The sequence below is a fragment of the Haplochromis burtoni genome, unplaced genomic scaffold, assembly GCF_018398535.1.
Source record: "Haplochromis burtoni strain Fernald_Lab_line unplaced genomic scaffold, NCSU_Asbu1 Contig_73, whole genome shotgun sequence".
Classification (NCBI taxonomy): Eukaryota; Metazoa; Chordata; class Actinopteri; order Cichliformes; family Cichlidae; genus Haplochromis; species Haplochromis burtoni.
Window position 1 is genome coordinate 224,052 of NW_024582434.1, and position 21,049 is coordinate 245,100.

The 21,049-nt window shown below is 40.5% G+C and overlaps 1 protein-coding gene and 1 long non-coding RNA gene across 2 annotated transcripts in view; one reads left to right on the top strand and one right to left on the bottom strand.

The window, feature by feature from the left end:
- smu1a (SMU1 DNA replication regulator and spliceosomal factor a) overlaps nt 1-5,293 on the bottom strand; it is a 9,931-nt gene extending 4,638 nt beyond the window's left edge. The window contains exons 1-4 of the mRNA XM_005924047.3: nt 5,150-5,293; nt 1,058-1,268; nt 487-639; nt 166-276 (exon numbers count right to left, since the gene is read on the bottom strand). Coding sequence (XP_005924109.1) covers nt 166-276; nt 487-639; nt 1,058-1,268; nt 5,150-5,175 — 501 coding nt within the window. The 5' untranslated portion in view covers nt 5,176-5,293. The remainder of the gene's footprint in view (nt 1-165; nt 277-486; nt 640-1,057; nt 1,269-5,149) is intronic.
- Nucleotides 5,294-7,833: 2,540 nt separating this feature from the next.
- Nucleotides 7,834-13,228, top strand: LOC102298948. The gene is made up of 4 exons (XR_006054508.1): nt 7,834-8,093; nt 8,632-11,718; nt 11,831-12,035; nt 12,556-13,228. It is a non-coding gene; the product is annotated as an uncharacterized LOC102298948 (long non-coding RNA).
- Nucleotides 13,229-21,049: the final 7,821 nt, after the last annotated feature.

A 21,049-nucleotide genomic window follows, 5' to 3' on the forward strand; every position in this document is an offset into this window, starting at 1 on the left:
ATAGTGTGTAGTTAAGACAATACAATAACAAGGAGTCGATATTATGCATGCAGAATTATAATCAAGGACAACTCTGCTTGTACATTCCTATTTTTTTTTGTAAAATTAAGAGGCAAATGAGTTTCACAAACTAGTACAACACCTGCAAATTTGCAGGTCACATACCTGTCCCAGCAGAGCCATGAGACGAGAGGGAGGCACCACGCTGACCTCTCCTGCCAGCGCCTGAGCAATGGCCGCCCGACGCTTCTCCTTACTGCTGCCATCTGGGTAGGCCTGGATAGAATTTCAACAATGCGTAAGAAAGAAACATGCACATCTATTAAAAATGTACAGCACATTTTAATCTGATGTTCTTTCTGATTTAAAACCTTATTTTTCCAGATTTAAAAAGCCGAGGGAAAAAAAACGAGGGAAAAAAAAAAAAATAAACTCAGGAAAAAATGGAAAAAATAAATAAGAGTCACTTTAAGCAATTTATCTCACCTCTCTGGGATCAAAGTAGGAGCGAGCCAGCAGGTTCTCCAAGTGGATGTATCTCTCTGGCTGGGTCTGTTTCAGCATGATCATGGGGTCGGTCTGTCTGAGCAGTGAACGAGCTGCACCCAGCTCTCTCAGTTCAATCAGCTCTAACACGACCTGGTGAGGGAATCAGCACAAAGGCCCAACTTAAACAAACAAAAAGATCTACTATGCTTACACTGGGAGATTTGCTATGATACAAATGCTTAGAAAAGAAAACATCTGGATTAAGATAGTATTACAAGAAACACCTGAAAAAAACCCTTTCTGACCAGAAACCATTAGAAATAAAGCTGGAGGACTTAGCCAAGCTTTGGACACCATCCAAAATGGTGTGAAAGCCCAGTTCAATGTACTATCATCATCATCATCATCATCATCATCAATCTATAACTCTCTAAATCTAATATTCACACTTTACTGTCAACACTTCTCATTGTATACAAACAAGCCCTCACCCCCCGTATAATCCCAGATGATGATAAGATGCCAGCGTCTTCTGGACCTGTCAATCAAAACTTTATCCAGACCATACCTGTTCGTAAAGGTCTATCAAGGTCTTGTCTGGCAGCTTGAGGGACTGGATGGCTTGTAGAACAGTATCCCAGTGGCCGCTGTTGATGTCTGCCACGAAGCTCTCTATACTGTCCACTGTGTTCAGAGACACTGTCGTCTCCTCCTGCAGAGTGGCTAGTGTCCGGTGCAGATTGTTCTCTTTTAAGTACTGCATAATCAGACGGACCACGCTGTGAAAATAGACAAACAACGTGAGACAGAGCATGTTGATCCTTTTTCTCAGCAAGAATCCTGACACTGTCCAAATGTGTTTAACTTTTTTTTTTTTTGGCAGCAATAAACATGACAGTTTACTTATTTTAATTTAAGACATGTTTTATTTTAATTAAGTTTAAAACTTTTTTATTTAATGTAAAATTATATTTTGTTTTAATTTACTTTCAAATTCTTCAGTTGCTGAAGGGGCTGCATAGTTTTCATAAATTGCATGGTTCAGAATAGCTATAATTGTACCAGATGGTTGCATTCAGTTAAGTTGGACTAGACTGTAATACAAACCGTTCAGTTTGTCAACAATAAAACTGACTGAAATGAGAGAAAGACTGAGTGTGAGACTTTGATATTAGATAAAATGAATATTGATAACGTTTACCTTTATGTACAGAATCTGAATATCGCAAAATATTTTTAAAAAATTGCAATAATATCGTATTGTGCGTTAAGTATTGTGATAATATCGTATCGTGGGATGTATGGTGATTCCCACCTCTAACATATACCATTATCTGCATTTTATATTCACTAAGTCTTCAGTACGCTCTAAGAGTGAAATAGATTCTCTGGTGTTGGAATAAGTGTTTGTGCCTTACTAACACCACGGTGCATTAATGTGGCACATAATCACTGGGACTGAAATACATTTAGACTTTGATGCAGAAAATAAATGCTTTTATGCTTGACTCTTATCTGCTGCAATGTCTGATTATACTGACACAAATGCAGCCAATCTAAGAAGATAGATAAGAAAAACATGAGTAGGCTATTTATTGGCTATTCATCATGGAGAAGATTAAATCTGTTGAAATAATTCACTTTAATCTGGGAACAAACTAAAGTGATTTCTCTTTCATTAGTGTAGGGAAATGCCAGTACTGCATGCACTGAAAGTCCAGCACACATTTTAGAATTGAGTGAACTAATAACTTCTAAACTCAAACTATGTTCTAGATCATCATCACCATCAGCACCACCAAGGGCGTGCCAGGGGGGCAAAATCTGCTGTCCTCCCCAGAGGCCCCTTTAGCAAGACTGTCCTATGTTGGTAATACATTTTAATAAACTTTGATGGCTGGATAAAACTGTTTTGAATAAATGTGTTGCCAAGAGATTATTTTGTTTTGCACCAGTAAATAGTTGATTGTGAAACACATGGAAATATCTGTGTGGTGTTTAAAATGTCAAAAGTCTTATTTATTTATAGGTATTTCATCCATATCAGGTTGCAGAAAACCTAGTTCATCTCAGGGCCAACATAGAGACAGGCAAACAGTTCACACTCATACATGATCTAATACTCATTTGTCTTTCCTCAACAAGTTTTCTCTTAAATGGTAAATGGCCTGTATTTATATAGCGCTTTACTAGTCCCTAAGGACCCCAAAGCGCTTTACATATCCAGTCATCCACCCATTCACACACACATCACACACTGGTGATGGCAAGCTACATTGTAGCCACAGCCACCCTGGGGCGCACTGACAGAGGCGAGGCTGCCGGACACTGGCGCCACCGGGCCCTCTGACCACCACCAGTAGGCAACGGGAAGTGTCTTGCCCAAGGACACAACGACCGAGACTGTGCCGGGGCTCGAACCGGCAACCTTCCGATTACAAGGCCTCCAACTCTTGAGCCACGATCGCCCAATAAATAAATAGAGGCCCATAATTGCAAAGCTTAAGCTGATCCGCAGTGCAGGCTTGCTGAGGTATAACTTAAAGAGTCTGCGGCGTCCAGTATCAGTGGAATCTAAGTCCAATGTAAACAGTTCTAGTGATGGAAATATTCAATCATGTATCTTTTCTTGTCTAACCAATTTTCAAGTATATAAATATATTTGACAACACATTTAATATATATATATATTTATCCAGGACGCCTTTTGGCGTCTCGATTTTTCCCGATCGCGGAGCACTGCTGCTTGGAGTCCCACTAGTGCTCCGATTACCACGGGGACCACCGTTACCTTCACCCTCCACATCCTCTCGAGCTCTTCTCTGAGCCCTTGGTATTTCTCCAGCTTCTCGTGTTCCTTCTTCCTGATATTGCTGTCATTCGGAACCGCTACATCGATCACTACGGCCGTCTTCTTCTGTTTGTCTACCACCACTATGTCCGGTTGGTTAGCCACCACCATTTTGTCCGTCTGTATCTGGAAGTCCCACAGGATCTTAGCTCGGTCATTCTCCACCACCCTTGGGGGCATCTCCCATTTTGACCTCGGGACTTCCAGGTTATACTCGGCACAGATGTTCCTGTACACTATGCCGGCCACTTGGTTATGGCGTTCCATGTATGCCTTGCCTGCTAGCATCTTGCACCCTGCTGTTATGTGCTGGATTGTCTCTGGGGCATCTTTACACAGCCTGCACCTGGGGTCTTGCCTGGTGTGATAGACCCCAGCCTCTATGGATCTTGTGCTCAGAGCTTGTTCTTGTGCTGCCATGATTAGTGCCTCTGTGCTGTCTTTCAGTCCAGCTTTGTCCAGCCACTGGTAGGATTTCTGGATATCAGCCACCTCCTCTATCTGCCGGTGGTACATACCGTGCAGGGGCCTGTCCTTCCATGATGGTTCCTCGTCTCCCTCCTCTTTCTTGGGTTTCTGCTGCCTGAGGTATTCACTGAGCACTCGGTCAGTTGGGGCCATCTTCCCAATGTATTCTTGGATGTTCGTTGTCTCATCCTGGACTGTGGTGCTGACACTCACCAGTCCCCGGCCCCCTTCCTTCCGCTTAGCGTACAGCCTCAGGGTGCTGGACTTGGGGTGAAACCCTCCATGCATGGTAAGGAGCTTTCTTGTCTTTATGTCAGTGGCTTCTATCTCCTCCTTTGGCTAGCCTATTACCCCAGCAGGGTACCTGATCACGGGTTGATGGCCTGGATATATCTATATCTATCTATATATATCTATATATATATATAGATATATATATATATTTATTTGACAACAACATAATAAAACTGGAAATTCTGTTTTTGGTGTGCCACCCCTATATTATTATTGCCCTCAAATGGCCACCCCTATGAAAAAAAAATCCTGTGGCATCCCTGTATGTTAAACTTGCTTTGGAGCAAATCCTTCAGTCGTGATCAATAACTTTCCCTATTTTTTTATTGTTACTGTGTTTGCCATCAATTTTCATTTTAAAGAGTAAGAATCTGCAGACAGATGTGTGGTCATTTAAACACTATGCTTACTACTAATGTTTTCACTAGTATTTTTTCTTGCAAAAAGCCTCAGTTTAGATAATTCAATTATGGATTCCTGCGAGATTTTGAATATTAGCAAATTATGAGCACCGTTTTGAATCTAGTGTGAATCTAGTTTTGAATAAACCGCGAGTTTCTGACAAAAAGTAGAGTTACTGACACTAAATGAAGCAGACTTAATATGTCAAGTAATCTGGCTACTTTAGTGAGTTGTCCAGGTTGGGTTTGTTTGAATCAGTAACATTTCCAGCTCATGTCAGAATCTACGGCGACTGGGAAGCGCACATCTTAAGCTAATGCTAATTTACTCACCTCTCTTTCAGTTTTGTGCAGTACACAGAAGCGATTAAAATATAAATGATCAAAAAACAAATATTTCATATCACATAGTGCCAGTTGAAAGAGTACCTAACTCCACTTTCCAGTCATACACTACATACACTTCAGCGTATGGCTGGAAGTTAGCTCGTTAGCTTAGCACAAAAACGCTAACTACCGCTACTGCAGTTTACTGCAGGATGAAGGAGGCCTCACTGCCCAAAAATGTGATCAAATATGGAGCTTTTAAAACCCAGTTTACTTTAATAATAACACTCCTTTAACAATAGTTAAGCGGAGTACTTACTCTGCAGATTCCACCTCCAGAGACATGATTATTTATGTGAAAACAGCCTCCAAGATGCACTCCTGAGTCCACAGCAGAAACAAACGCCAGGAACACACGGCTACGGCACCGGAAGAAACAGGATCAGGAGGCGTTTTTTTTCAAAATAAAAGATTCATTTGACGCTCAAAAACCATGGAGTAATTTTTTGCTGCCGTTTTTGTTTTTGGATGACAAAAATGTTCACGTTTCGACGTCTTCATAATATTCAAACTCTTAAAACAAAAACAAATAAAGATACCAAATAACTGCACTAGTTCGCATTACTGTATTACAAAAAAACCTGTTCTGTTCTATGTCAACTAACCACCTGTTTCCTGGCAGGCCACCTCATATTATACTATACACAAACAAACAAACAAACAAACAAACAAACAAACAAACAAAAATGCTTAATTTTAGCTCTCCGCTGTTATTAGTCAGAAAAAGGTAAGAAGTATTTTTGCGATGAAGCTGAAGTTCAACATACATTTCTGAGAGCTTGAGTTTGGTTAAAAAAATTGACAACAAGGCCTGAACTACCATATTTGAAGGTTTATCGAAATAATAATTTCAAAGATGGGGGTTGAAATTTGTAACACAGATGATAAGTATAAAAAATACTGCTCAAGCTTAAAATGCCCCTAACCTCATCACAAAACTCTAGAGTGTTTTATTTGAGCTTGAGCACCCGCCCCTTTCCTGATGAGTGCCCAAAGTGCCCTTTTGTTGAGGCAACTTTTAAATTTTTTTTATTTTTTTATTTATTTTTTTATGTGTGTGTGCGTGCGGAGTCCTGTCTGTGCCCCTCAACAATAATATTTAACTATTAATCACAGTTTTGCTAAATAAAAGAATCTGGCTTGCATCAGTCACATGATCACATTTAACCAATGATCGCCCTCGACGGCAGAACGCGCTGGTTACGAGCCGGGAACGAGCTCACAAAGAGCACGCGCATTTTTTGCGGTCCGGAGCTGTAGGAGAAACACAAGTTAACTCAGAGACACAGACTGATGCGACAAACCCAGTAAGTAGGTGTACAGCGCACACTGTAGTGTGTAGCACCCAGGAGTATTAGCTTATTACGTACACGTTGGTAAGCTGTCTTGTTGCAACTGACGAACTGAAACAAACGAGCGTGCTGTGTGTGCAACAGCGCGACAAACATTACCTGTCCTTTTATTAACTGCACAAGTAGTGCTGGTCATAGCTGCTGGCTACCTGTGTAAGGCTGTCATGGGTCTGTAGCTCTGTCACCGTTTTAGGGAACATATTTAGTTTTAAAGTATTTAGAAACATATTTAGTTTTAAAGTAAGTTACAGAGCTTTTCCTGCCTTTCTGGGGGGATTATATTTCACTAAAAAACGATCTAATATGCATGTCCACATAATAATTATTATAATTTTAATATATTAAAAAAACACACGCTGTATTTTAAAGAACATACATTAAGAAGCAGATTATATTAGATTTATATTTTAAATAAGACAAAATTAGGATTTTACAGCAGTAAAATGATTGTATCTCTACAGTTTAAAAATGTAATAAGCTTTGCCCTGCACAGAGTGGATAGTGAAACAAATGGAATCATCATAAATACATTATTTCATATTTATTACTTCCCCCTCCTCATTGCTTTATTATTGTAGCTCTAGTAATAAATAATAATGTAAGGATGCCCATAGTATATACAGTATTCTGAAGAAGGTCTAAAATGTCACTGTGTGTGCGTGCATGTGTGTGTTTTATTTAGCTGGATTTAAAAAAATATTACTCATGATATAACATTGTCCAGACATGGCTGGTAAGGACATGAGGAGGAAACAGCTGTGTGAGGCTACTAAAGGCAGTGCTATAACATTTTTCTGTCATCATTTTATTATAGATTAAGTGCAAGAGTTGTTAGGTGTGGATAATTAGATTATAGTTTATTGCAATAGCAAGTTGTGCCTTGTTCTCAGATAGACAGCAAGTGGAGAGTGATATATGAAATGATGGGAAGGAAGGAAGAAGAGAAGCAAAGAGTGATTCACAGGCAGAGCCTAAATTATTTCTCACAGTTTTTTGTTGCCTTATGGTTCCAAGCGCTGTCACCAATCTTTGCATTTTGTTATTATCTCATGACACTTGTTTAATCAGCTACCATCTCTCCTGTGGACTTTTTAATGTCTACAGTCTCAGATCAACACAGCCCTGCCCTTCCCATATTAGATTCTTGATGAATGTGTGTTGTTGTTATTCAGCCTGGTTCAATGTGCCCCTTTTTAACTTTGAGCACCCGCCCCTTTAAACCTCTCTGCACGTCCCTGTTACATGGCATCAAAGCACCATTCCCAGCATTATTAAGGGATCTTTTCCTCATAAGCGTGTAGCATGTGCACAGCCAATTCCCCTTTTTTTGCTGATCAACAGGGGGTGCTATTTGCACAGTAATGGCATCGAGGCCCTCTTGACTTCCCTCTCTCTGCCCATGAAGGTCTTTCAAGGTTATAATGATAATAGTGCACAGTGCAGCAGCACTTCAGACTGCAGGCCTGGGTTTGATTGTTTTGGCCAATCATGACATAATCCCACTGTGAGCCCCATCCACATGGCAAATGAAATTGGCATTGAGAACACGGCAGATCCTGGTCGGTTTCATTTGCCTTTGCAGATGGAGAAATATATTGGGAAACGATGAGGGGAAGCAGACGTGATGGGGAGGGGAGGAGTGGTGTTTCCACACAATACCATAAGACCTCAGTCATCCCGAATATATTACCATAAAAGCACAAGAAAGATGTCAATTCAATTTTGCCATCTTCTGGCAGGACAAAGCACAGGCTGCTGTTTGGAGACTGCTTGCCGATGAGATAGACGCCACCATGCTGGAAGAGTGACAGCAGCACAAAAGGCTGTAATGCAATCACTCCGTCTTCTCTGGTAAAAACAAAAGAAATTTCGTTTCTATTTATGCGAGGTGCCATTCTTGGTGTGAAAAATTGTTACCTCTTTCCAACATAATTAGAACGCATTACCACCACAAAGAAACATAACCTGTCTTTTGTGCTGTCGGGGAGGAAGAATTGAGTGAAAAAACATGTTTTTACCTGATCTGTAACTGAGTTTTGAAAGAATGTCACTGCTGGTGTAACTACACTTATCTTCTTCTTCTTTTTTTGTCATGCCAAAAAGGAACTCAAGGACACAACAACCAAATGGTGACATTCATTCAAATAGCATTTATCTACCATTCACAGCCACTACAAACAGTTCTACATATCTAGGAAAATCTTCACAAATCTTCACTGTCTATTGTTCTCATGGAAACCATTGCTGAGTCCATTCTTTAGTGCAGATATAAGTGAGAATAGGTAAACTCGAGAGGCAACAACAAGACAACTCTCAAAAAACGAAGCAGACTGCTGCCTTCTCCTTATGTCTCCCCTAACTCATTTTCCTCTGTTTTTTGTCACTGCAGGTCAAGCTTCTCCAGGATGGCACATCCGTACAAGACATTGCAAGGTTTGCTGCATTTCCCAACACAGTCTTAAGAGTCTTAAGAGTGTGGAGAAGACATGAGGTGAGCTGGGCAGGACTGTAGAAAGGGCAATAACCCAGCAGCAGGCCCATATCTGCTTTTTTTTTTTTTTTTGCATGGGGGGCAGCAGGAGTGCTGCCAGAGCCTTAAAAATTAACCTACAGTGGACTACTCGTTATTCTGAGCAGTGTTTAGCAAAGTGCAAAGAAAAAAAAACAGTGAAAGATAGAGAGCAGATGATCATGAAGGGTGTAATGCTCAGAACTGAACAGTAATGGACCCAAAGCAGAAACATTCACAAACACTAAGAAAGGACTGGACTGTAAATACACTGAGGGCTGATTGTGAGTAGGAAACAGCAGAGGAATGAGACACAGGTCACAGGTGAAAACAAACAGCACAATAACAAAGTGGGATGTAAAACAAACACAAAGGAAGAAGGAAGCCCGATTCAGATCCCAGAGACAAGAAGTCTCAATATACATGAAGACAGAGAGAAATGAACTTTTGAGCACTCAGATGCATCCACACAGGAAATCAAATCAGGAATGAACAGACAGGGAACTAAACTAATATTTAGGGAACTAAACACAAACAACAAACTCAAAGCAGGAACTTCTTAGGAATAATCCTAGAACAGAAACCAGAACCTAGTCTGCATTCTGCAAAAACATGAAAGCTTAATATACTAGAATACACATTTGAAGCATGAACTGTAACACAGGACACCTCACAAGAAAATTCACTTTAGAATAATAACAAAATGAAAACAGGAACCCAACATTTCAAATGCCGGGATAATTGAACCCAAACTCAGAGATAATCAAAACCCTGTGACTGTGACAACAGCACAGCAGAAAAAGACATAATGACTAGTTTGAGGAAGGAGTGGAGAAAGAAGAGCACCCAGGTATCAATGCATGTCTGCATGTATCACTATGGGACTGTCTGTGATGTCGATATTACAGAGTGCTGTTAACGAGACATCAGACAGCTGCCCTACTTTCTATATTTTTACCCCGTCGTGTCGTGTGGAACTATTGGCAGTTCTTCCATAACAGCTTGTGTTGCTTTGATCGAGAATATATACAAATGAAGCCACTGCAGGTGCTGCAAGAAGAAATGATAATAATTGTCAGGTATGCTATCTTGGTTGTATGTATTTGTGTTCAGTGTTTTGAGACACAGGGGCACCAGCAGTCGGCCAATTACTATGAAAACCCACACAAACTTCTCTGCGTGTAATAGCTGAGACTCAGTGATGTTGCTTTTAGTTGGAATAAACCCAGATACGATTAAGCTACATGAAGCAGTAAATCCTTGCAATGAATTGTCAGCAAATGATGGGAACAGATGTGTGGTTGGAGTAGGATGCACCGGGCTCTCTTTGCATGCTTTCTGCTGTTCAGTTGAACGCTGCACATTCACAAAATTGAGAAGCAGCTACAGAAGAAAAATAAACATCCAATCTCATCTTCTGTGTGAAATTGGACATTATGGAATAGATTCATCATTCACATCAGACAAGAAAAAAAACAACCTAATGGGATTGTTTTTTTTTTTGTTTATGCTGATTAGACACTAGAATCTAAAGAACATTACGCTGATGCAATGTGATGGATTATCAGACTGTGAACAGAGTGACAGGTTATTTCTTCAATACGGCTTCAAAAAGGCAGGGAGTTTGGGTAAGCAAATACAGATAGATCAGTGATTTGTTGGACAAAGACACTATTTTTGTACTTTTGCCCCTCTACACCACAACAGCACAGTTTTGTATTTAATAAATGAAATGCTGTTCTGTTGGGTTGGCATCAGGTTATTGCCTTGGCCATTGAATTTTCCATATCACATATCTGTGCTATATCTTTGAGAAACTCTTATGTTGGTTTTGCATTTTGCTTTGAGTCATGATCCTTTTTGCATCGTGCGTCCCTGTTAAACTAATTTTGGAGCATTTGTCTGATTCTGTGCAGCGAATATAGCCCTGCACCAGTGACCCCAGGTCCATTGGCAACCATACATCCTGCCATCATAACACTGCCTTCACCATGTTTGACAGATGGTCGTATATGCTTCAGATCATGAGCCGTTCCTTCCCTTCTCCATACTTTTATCTGCCTATTTGGTTCATCTTGTATCATCTGTCCAAAAGGTTTCCAGAAGTTTACAAAGCAGTGTTTTATGGCAAAGTCTAATTTTCAAATCCTTTGTATTTCCATTCATGAAGGCATCTGTTGATTGTAGAGTTAACCCACCTCTTTGGGAGTGACCTTGACTTGGCTCTATGTTGTTGTGTTTCTTAACCTTGGAAATAATTCTGTCATCATGCACTTTCCTTGTTTTCTGACATCATTCAGGCATTTCGGTGTTCCTGAGTAGGTCAGAATAGTCATCATTTTTAAGAATGGACAACACTCTTGATTAGGCCACTCCTGATGTCTCTCCAGCAGGTTTATTTTGTTTTTATATGCAATTACAGTAAAAAGCTTTGAAAGCTTCATTTTGTCAAGGGAACAAGGCTCCTGTAGCCATTAAACTGCAGTCATTCGTCCAATTAATTTTGATGCTCTGAAGATGAGGAACTACTTATAAAATTTTTTGTAATTCCTTAAAATTTAATGAAATGTTTTTGTCAAACACTTGAATTAAAGCTGAAAATGTGCACTCCAATCACATCTTGATTTAACATCTACTATGATGTGTACAGCAAAACTACATCAGAACGTATGTTTTATCCAACACATTAGGAACCTCACTTTACATCTACTGTGTGTTTTTCTATTGAATGGAGGATTTAAATCTGCAGTCAACTTTCCTTACTGGTTTCAGGTAGCAGGTGGTTAACGTGAAATGAATATGAAATGGAAAATGCCTTCAAGTCTTTCCAACGTGTGAAGAAAGGATCACCCAACGGCTGAAAAAAGGTGCCCCAAATCAAGTCAATTATAATTAAATGCTGCATCCACAAGATCTTCTTTTTACCTCATGGTTTACTGGGATTGAGTCTTCAATTGAAAACTGCTGGTAAGGGATTCAAATTCTAACCTCTGGTGCCAACATTTGGCCCTTTTTGTGCCTCAACAATTTAGCCCTGTCTTACTCCCCCTGCCTTTTTTGTGATCTTTTTTTGCAAAAGATTTTTATTACAGAGAAGCAACAACGCATCAAGAAGACATAAATGACAACAGACATCAAGCAAACACCCCCACAGCTGGTGGGACTCAGTCTGGTTGCTTTGACCAAATGTTCCATGAGGAATTTCCCAGAAATCACATGCTCATCATTACATGTTCTTGGCAGGCCTTTTCATCCTGATATTACCTAACTAAGCATCCCAAAAGGTCAGTAGCTATCCTCGCAGACAAAACTGTCTCTTCTTGCCAAGATTCTGAAAAAGTGCAACTCAAAGTGTCGCTTTGCATGACAGTATTCTAAATAATACACTGGAGTGCACAAAGAGCATCAGTAATGGATTACATGTATTTTAAAGATGCCTTAAAAACACAAGGCATCCCCTCAATGATGCTCTTGGAATGATAACACTCAGCTCACTCAAACCCATCTTAAACATAGAGTGTATTTGCTCTGGCATAACATTTAAAAATATAAATATTATTTTTCTATATAAGTGTTTTCTTTATAACACACATTTACACTCAGATGCATCTGAGCTACTCGGGGTTAGAACCTTGTACACACCACTGGTCTAAATTTAGTGGAACCAGGACGCAAACATGCCCTCTTCTTCATCATATTGTATTTATAGTCCCTTTCAGTGTTTCTTTAATGTGAATTTGCATCTTCAGATCATCCAAATGTTATTTGAGTGGTCCTTCAATGCTCATTTCACAACATTTTCAGGAAACAGCTGATGAGGAGAACCTCACAAAAACCTGAATGGTTTGACTCTGGAAGAAAACAATCACATCAGATGACAAAGCCTTATTGATCTGTTTGATTTTGTTTATGTCTCTTTGAGAGCTTCGCCCTTGAGTGTACCTGGCTGCCAAACACAGTCAACAAGAGTCCATTAATTTGCTGCTGAGAAGCTACTTACAGCTCCTTGCTAATGGCTGATTTTTCCACCACTCTCTCATGTCTTTCATCAGTGGTAGTGGGTGGAAGGAGTGTGTTTGTGAGGAGAGTTATTGGTGATAGGGTAGTGATGGCAGAGTGGGGGTGTCCAGGCAGTAATTCTTGATTCACCTCCTGTGCTGTAACATGGGTCTGAGCTTCAGCCATATTGGCATAGCCATTATTTTCAATGCATGCATTAGAAAGAGCCAAAGTGAAAAACCTTTGATGGTTTCAGTCTTCTTGATGCACACAAACAGGACTCAGAACCAATGCCACAGCTGCAGGACAGCATTCACGTTTTTGGAGAGGAGATTGGGAAACACAAAGATTCAGAATCGGGTTTGCTCATGCCGTGGCAGCTTGCAATGGAACGCGATAAATAACAGGTCATCAAGGTGATAAAGCATTGAGCTGGAAATGGGATTGTGCCTGTAAGGCAGCGGACCAGGCAGCACAAACGTGAACTGATATACATTAGCCCCCAAGCAGTCTGTACAAGAGAGATATGCTGCTGGGTACCCTTCTACCCGTGACAATGTAAATAGAGGCTATCCACTTACCGGGTGAGTGCCGCTGCCTCTCCTCAGCTGAAAGGCTTCAGGGGCTGTGTTGTATTAAAAAAAAAGAAAAGAAAAATGGAAAAAGACCCACAAAGTGCTGACACAAGTGAATGGTTTTGAGTGTGGTAAGAGTTCTCTTTTCACTTACTGGTTCTGCTTGTTCCAGTGTCTAAACTCATGTTTGTCTGCAACTGATTTTCCTTTTTTAGGTTCTTTGGGAATTCACTGGAGGCGTTTGTGGACATTGACCAAAAGCAGGAGCAGCTGAAATGAGGATATAATGGATTCTGTTTGGAAGATTGCAATGTGTATGATGAATTTAAAGTTTTAAAAAAATGGTGAGGGAACAATAAAAGCTTGTATATTGCAAACAATGTTAATTTGAAGAAAAAGTAACATCGGGACTTAAAAGATAGAAGAAAAATCTTCAAAGGTTCGTGATGCCTTTTGAGGCTTTGAGTTTGGAAGCTGTAAAAAAAATCCCATCACTACTTTGATGATATTCTAAAGGCCTCGGCATGCTTCAAACAAACTAGGCCATGTGTTATTTGACTGTATTTATGCATGAAGGCAAAAGTCTTTATATCTGTTGCAAAGGACTCCTCTCAGTGGTGGAGGGAAAAGCTCTTACTACAGCATCCTGCCTGTGATGACAAGAAGTCTGTCCTTCTAGTCCTTCTAGATAAATAATACAAATGGGAATAATAGCGCACTTCATGAAAGCCTCTCCTTGAAAACATTTACTGTGATGTGCTTGAATGTACAGACAAAATGTGAAGTAAATGCGCGTGTTAAAGAGAAACCCTGGCAACACCCTTCCCACCAGGTCGTATATGTCAGCTATTACTGTGATGTCAGGAGTGGCTTTGGGAATAATGTGACCTCTACATACAAAATAAGGGTATTCCACCAAGGCACTGTTTCAGTTTTTAGTCTTTATTTTAGTTTAGGTCCTCTGTTTCCACCTGGAAAAATATTTGGGAGGAAAAGAGTCAGAAAGGGGAAAATAATGACTTCATTATCAGTGTTGGGGAGTAACGGAATACATAGGTTTAAAATACAAAAATGAGTAACTGTATTTAAAAAGGTAGTATTCAGAATACAGTTAGTTTGTTAAAATAAATGGATTACACAGCCGTCTTTTGTTTGACATGTTAGGCTATGCCATGTCTATTTTTGGTAATTCCACACCGGTGGAGACCCAAACAAAACATGCATCAAGAGCCTCTAATGCCTGTGTCTCAACCTCGCGGCCCATGTCACCCCTACTTGCAGTGGCCCGCATAATGACGTTAAGAAATATTTAAAAAAATTATTATTCAAATAATTATTTAATATGAAGGCAAACTATAGCAGCCTTTCAACGCTTCTTTCTGTCTCTCGTTAGCAAAGTTGACCCAGACAACAAAGTAAAGCTAGTTTTTGGCTAAGAGCCCAACACGGAACCAGACGTATTAGTCAGAGGTCCCGTTTTATATACGCATGAGGTGAAGCCTTACCTAATGTCCACCCTACTGTTACTCATTTTATATTAAGATTTAAAAATCTAGTTGGTATTGGTATGGCGAGTAACCTTCAGTAATAGTAATAAATCACACAGCAATAGTACATTCATGTAATTGTAAAAAGCATGATAATATATCAAGTAATCCAAAGTATTCAGAATACGTTACTCTCATTGAGTATATGTTACAAAATACATTTTGGGGCATGTATTCTGTAATCTGTAGTGGAATACATTTTAAAAGTAACCTTCCCAACACTGTTCATTATCAAACTGGAAGACTTCTAGTTAGCTTCTATGTAACAAGCAAAATGGTCTTTATATTTTTGGTCTACTGAAGCACAATCTCCGCAGCAGCCAAAAATTGTCAAATTGCCACTTCAGGAAGTCGAGCCCCAAAACAAATGGTAAATGGCCTGTATTTGTATAGCGCTCATTCACACACACACTGGTGATGGCAAGCTACATTGTAGCCACAGCTGCCCTTGGGCGCACTGACAGAGGCGAGGCTGCTGGACACTGGCGCCACTGGGCCCTCTGACCACCACCAGTAGGCAACGGGTAAAGTGTCTTGCCCAAGGACACTTAGCTAACCACTAATATGTACTTTTTCTTTAAAGGCATATTTGAATCAGGAGGTGGAGTACCAACTTATCAGCTAAGGCTACCAAGCTGCATCAATAAAGTTCATGGGAGCCATGCAAAAGGCACAGAAACCTGTAAATTAGTGCTGAGCAAAAAACAAATGAAGTACTGGAAGCACAGACTTATTGAACAGCCGTATTTTATCTGATAATTCCATTAAAAATCTAACTAAACACAACCCAGTTCCCATGTCAACAAAGCTGTCAGTCAAAGCAATCATGCCCCTAACTTTAAGCCTGAAAAAGTCTCATCTCTAAAATCACCGATTTACATAAAAATAAAAATCACTGACTGTAGAGTTGGTATGAACGGGGAAACATTGGATCGACACTAAAACAATGCTTTGTAGCAGTCCATAGACAAGCTTTGTAATACTGTAAAACTGAACATTTTACACTGAAGTCACTGGGGACTGACTTGATTTTGGAGCTGCAGGTGCAGAAACTCCTGCACCTGTTTTCTTCCACTTGGACTTTTAGTTCTGATGCGTTTGAGATAAGAACAATTGAGATTTTCTTACAACAAGTCAGTGAAAGCTTACATTAGACCTTCCCAGCTCTCCTTATAAATCTACAATATTTCACTTTTCACCTGATCTCTTCTGTTGCTGGTGGTGGAAACTGAGGAATTGCCTCTTTTACCCTAGTCTCAAGATTCAAACTAAGGACACTCTCTAACCCTTGAAGAATCATGTTCTCTCTATGATACTATAAAATCCTCCAAGGTGCAGAACCACAAACGCCTCTGTTCATTCAATTGAGGCCTACAATTAAAGCCTAATTGTATTCAGAAACCCAGTGAACAGAGCTCACAGTAGGCAGGTTGAAATGAGCTTATTATGCAAAACACAGAAGACAAAAGGAGGCTATTTGCAGTTAATTAATGTGGTAATTTCTTAGTAACTGTCTAATAATTTATACAGCAGTATGGAAGGAGCTGCTTTTCTTTTGTGCTTACTTTTACTGGAGGAATTGCCTTACTTGTAACTTTGCCTGACCCTTTATTTCTATGGCCCTCACACTTTTCCCACAGAGCTATTGATTCCACGTCTTGCTTATTCACATTCAGACACCATAATAAATAAATCCATCTCCTGTGAGTCCCTGCTGAAGGAAGTGCAGTCCTAAGTGGAGGGAGGCAACACATTCAGGCCCAATTTTCTTGTATTTTGTTAAGGATTACCATCATATTGTTATGTACTTTACAGCCCCTACATCTTGCCAATTCATGAAGAGCAGGGGGACTCGGACACATTTGGGATACTCGCTGGCAGAAAGAATCCAATAATAGAATATATTCATCCGTGGTGGCTTAATTAACGGGTGCTGCTGGAGTGGAACAAAGCTAGTTGATGGGATATAAACACTCAAAAAAGGCACAAGTGCATTTCATGAGATAGAAACACCCAAGCTAATGTATAAAGAATATCATTTTGGATTCTGGCCATCTTAGACGTCCAAAGTACAGAAATACTGAGATATGCAATTAGTGTTTTCCACTTAAAATTGTACCTCAGTTTCCTAGGTCTGCTCTTAGAGTAGGCCATAGACTTTTTTTGCAACATGTTAGCATACATGTCAGCTGTCCACTTGACTTTTGACACCCAACTGGTTCTGAAAGAAAGTCTCCGACATTTCATTTTTCAGTGATTGTAGTTATTCTCGCTGCTTCACTGTAGCATATCTCAGCATGAAGCTGGTTTCAAGCTGAAATAATGGGCCAAGGAATAGCACTGTGCCTCATGTCAGCTGTCATCTTTAGAAATGGGAAGGGTGTGCACGGTTCCTTTTCAAACATTGGATCGGGCTGAAAATCACTTGTCGGTTCTTTAAGGCGGGTCGACCACAGAAAAGAAACAAGGAATCTTAAATGTCACTGCCTCTCCTCATCTGTCCAGAAGTGCTCTATATTACTTTTCTGTGGCATTTTGCCTCCCTAAGAATGTTCCTGGATGTCAGCAATGAAAGAAAGTGGAGTAAGGAAGTAGCCATTTGTAGAGGGCACAGCCTAATAATCAAATCCAGATGGCCTTTTTCCCCTTTCCATATCTGCATTTTGAAATGATCATTGGTCATGCATAGTAGAACAAAGAAAAAAACAAACAGGCAGTCTTGTTTTTAGTGCGGGACCATTCACACTTCCTTAACCTGAAGTTCCTCAATGACCACATGATGCACATCTGCTGTGTGCACCGGACATCATTTGCTGTGTCAAAACAGCAATTCTTCAACTTAAGTTTAGTTTGGGGGTGGAAGCTGAAGTTGCATTGTGCCAGGACACAATGGGAGTTTAAGTTAACAATCCAGCCCAGCAAATGAATTAATTCTGCACCACTGAGTTCCAACCAACCAACCAACCAACCAACCAACCAACCAACCTTCAGGTTTGGACATTGTTGGCTCATCCACTGAAAACTGTCATCTGGTCCTTGGATCATAAGCATCAGCAGCAGTGAGACTGCTGGACTCAGGTCTGAAAAATGACGCCACTATGGAAGTACCACATGGTGCAGTTCTTTTAGCGGCCACTTGAGGCAGCAGCAGGTAGCACTGTGGTGCAGTAGTTAGCGTGCTGCGGCCAGCTGCTAACCGGGGCCTTTCTGTGTGTAGTCTGGTGACCGGTCCAGGATGTACCTCAACTCCTGCCCAATGACAGGTGGAACAGGCTCCAGCCGCCCTGTGACTCCAGAAGAAAACAGAGAGACGGTTTGTTAAAAATGCATGTTTACAACAGTGGGATCACATCACATTATAATAAAGATAATTTACCTATATTCTTCAATTATAAGAATTAGACAAGGTCTACTTAACAGTAAGATTTTTTAACTATAACTATATTTACTTCTATAATAATCTAACACCCCTCTGATTTGACCTACCAGAGGGGGGTCAAAGCTTCTGGTTATAAGTCAATCAATCAATAAACAAACACAAACATTAAATTCCTAATACAAGCAGCAGTTATATGAGACTGAAGATGAAGATTCAAATCTTGTTAAGCTTCTTTAATGTTTCTGTATAATATGTTTGCATGTTTGATGTGTTGGCTTCTTATATTTTGGCAAAACAATCATGCACAGGTGAGCTCCTGACTGAGTGACACATTTTTCTTTGCTGTGTTCACGAGGATGAATGCTCCCCAATATAGAGAAAACACCTGCAAACAAAAACATGGACACACACACACGTACACAGGAGGACTGGAAGCAGAAAAGCAATGTGTGAACATGTGTCAGTCTCTCTTTTCTCCATCTCGGAGCTTCAAAGGGAACGTGAGGAGAAAGCGAACACTGTTGCTGCAGCGTCGTGTGCTACTGTTTTCTACAGCAGTCTGATTCTCTCAGAGAGGCCACAGACATTAGCTGGGCGATCCTGAATTATGCTATCATATAACAGTAAATCTAATACCGTGGTTCTCTTGACATGTGACTGGAAGCAATGATTTTTACCTCTGCTTTATTCAGTATTTTGAGCTATTGTGCTATTTGGTATGTGCAGTGTGCATGGTGCTATTTGCTCTATATGAACTGTTTGATCTTTAAGGTACATTATACAGTACTTAATGTCAGAACTTTAATAAATTTGTGTAACAAAACAGTAATTTAAGCTTTCACATATGTTATGAAGCTTCAAGCTGATTCTGTGGCTCAGTCAATAATTAACTTCCACGCTGTAAAAACTCAAAACAACAGCTTCCCCACCGATTAATTAACCAGGAGCCAAATGTTTGCATCTGGGTTTTTAATGAATCTCCTTATGATGGGCTTAACCCCCACTTCACCTCCCACAGATCACAAAGTACAAGTGAGCACGCAAAACACGTATGACTTCCATTTTATCATGCTTTATCGAAATCTTTGAAGTCATGCACAGGATGACTGCACTCAATATGCTTTCTCGCAGCACACTGTAACAAATAGGTGTAAAACTTCTCCCCTGGGGATCTCACGCAGCACGAGTGGAACATGCACATAATCCAGCCTTTAAGACATTTCGCTCTGATTTATTATCCAGTAGTCAGAAAATAAGAGAGAAGACTTTCAGTGAGATGTCATCAACTCTTTTGAAATGATGAAATAATGACAGTTGATTAACTCACATTTTGAAAATCCATCTTCACTTCTATAATATTCTTCTAAAGATTTCCTTTCACAATCCACCGAGTGCCATGCCTTTATGTTCTAACCTCTCCATGTCACGGTCTGGCTGGCAGACCGTGGGGATATGGGGAATGAGGACCCAAAACGCAGACTCTGCGTTGCAAACAGTGCTCTTTATTTACAGTGAAAGCTGTAAACACAATAAATCCCCGTTGCTCCCTTGAATCCCGTGTGTTTGCTTCCCTCCGACGTCTGTGCTCGTGCTCGTGCTCGTGCTCCCCGCTGTTGTGTTTCCGCAACCCCGTGCGTGCTGCCTTTCTGGTCCACTCTTCCTCCTGCAGGAAAACCACAGAAACAGCCGTCAACACTAACCCTGGCGGACATACACGAACAGCACTGTCATACGCTGACACACACTAACTTGGGATGCCAACTCAATGATCCCACACCGATGGGAGCTCCAACACTCTCCTAAGTAGCTCCCCCAATGAGCCCTGATCACCAACAGGTGTGTGGCAGGAACTTCAGGTGTGGCCAGTCCTCCTGCAGGGCCACACCCATCAGGCCTGCATGTGGCTGTTCTCCATCCTCCAGCCACACATGTACACCCCCACACACCCACACCCTGCCTCTACATGCAATGAGTGGAACACCGAACAACACAGCATAGTGCAGAAAAACACACATCCCCAAATAACAACAACAACAATACTACTACTACTAAAATGATAATGATAATAACAGTCCATCCTGCTCACGGACCCCCGAGTCCTCCAGAGCCGGGTCCGTGACACTCCTATGTTAAGACATCTTTATGAATGACAGAATTTATGCATATTTGTGCAGACTGATCAGTTACTTTTAATATTTTTGTTGCTTCATCTATAAAGCATCTATCAGGCCATGTGATATTCTCCTTGGATTTTATTTGTCCATCCAAGAAGACACACTGAATATGTAAGATATTTATAATCGGATATGGGTTCAGTCACTAAAAGACATTAAACTGCACTACAGCTTTACTTTTAGACAAACGGGGTATAAAACCATTAACCCTGGCAGTCAATGCACTTTGCACTACTCAGTGAGCCGCACTGAATCCCTTTAGCCTGGAACTAAAAATAAAAAGCACTGCACAAGCTGTTGCTGCGAGCGACTCTGCAGTTGAGTCAATATGTATTGTTAAAATTATTGTCCATTTAATTTCCTTAATTTGGGTCTGAGTAGAGGCATGAGAAAAATGTGCTCGCGTTTCTGCTGCGCAAGGGAAAAATTATGTAACATTAAATGTCTTTTGTGGCCAAGGAGAAAAGAAGAAATGAATGATGTCAGAGAGCAGAGGTGTTTCTAAACCTCCATTCACTGACATAAAAGCTTACACAACATCAAAACCCACGCAGCCCAACACTGAAGAGCTGATAAGACTCTAAAGCAAATCCAGTACATTAGGGTGCCACTGTTGGTTTCTGG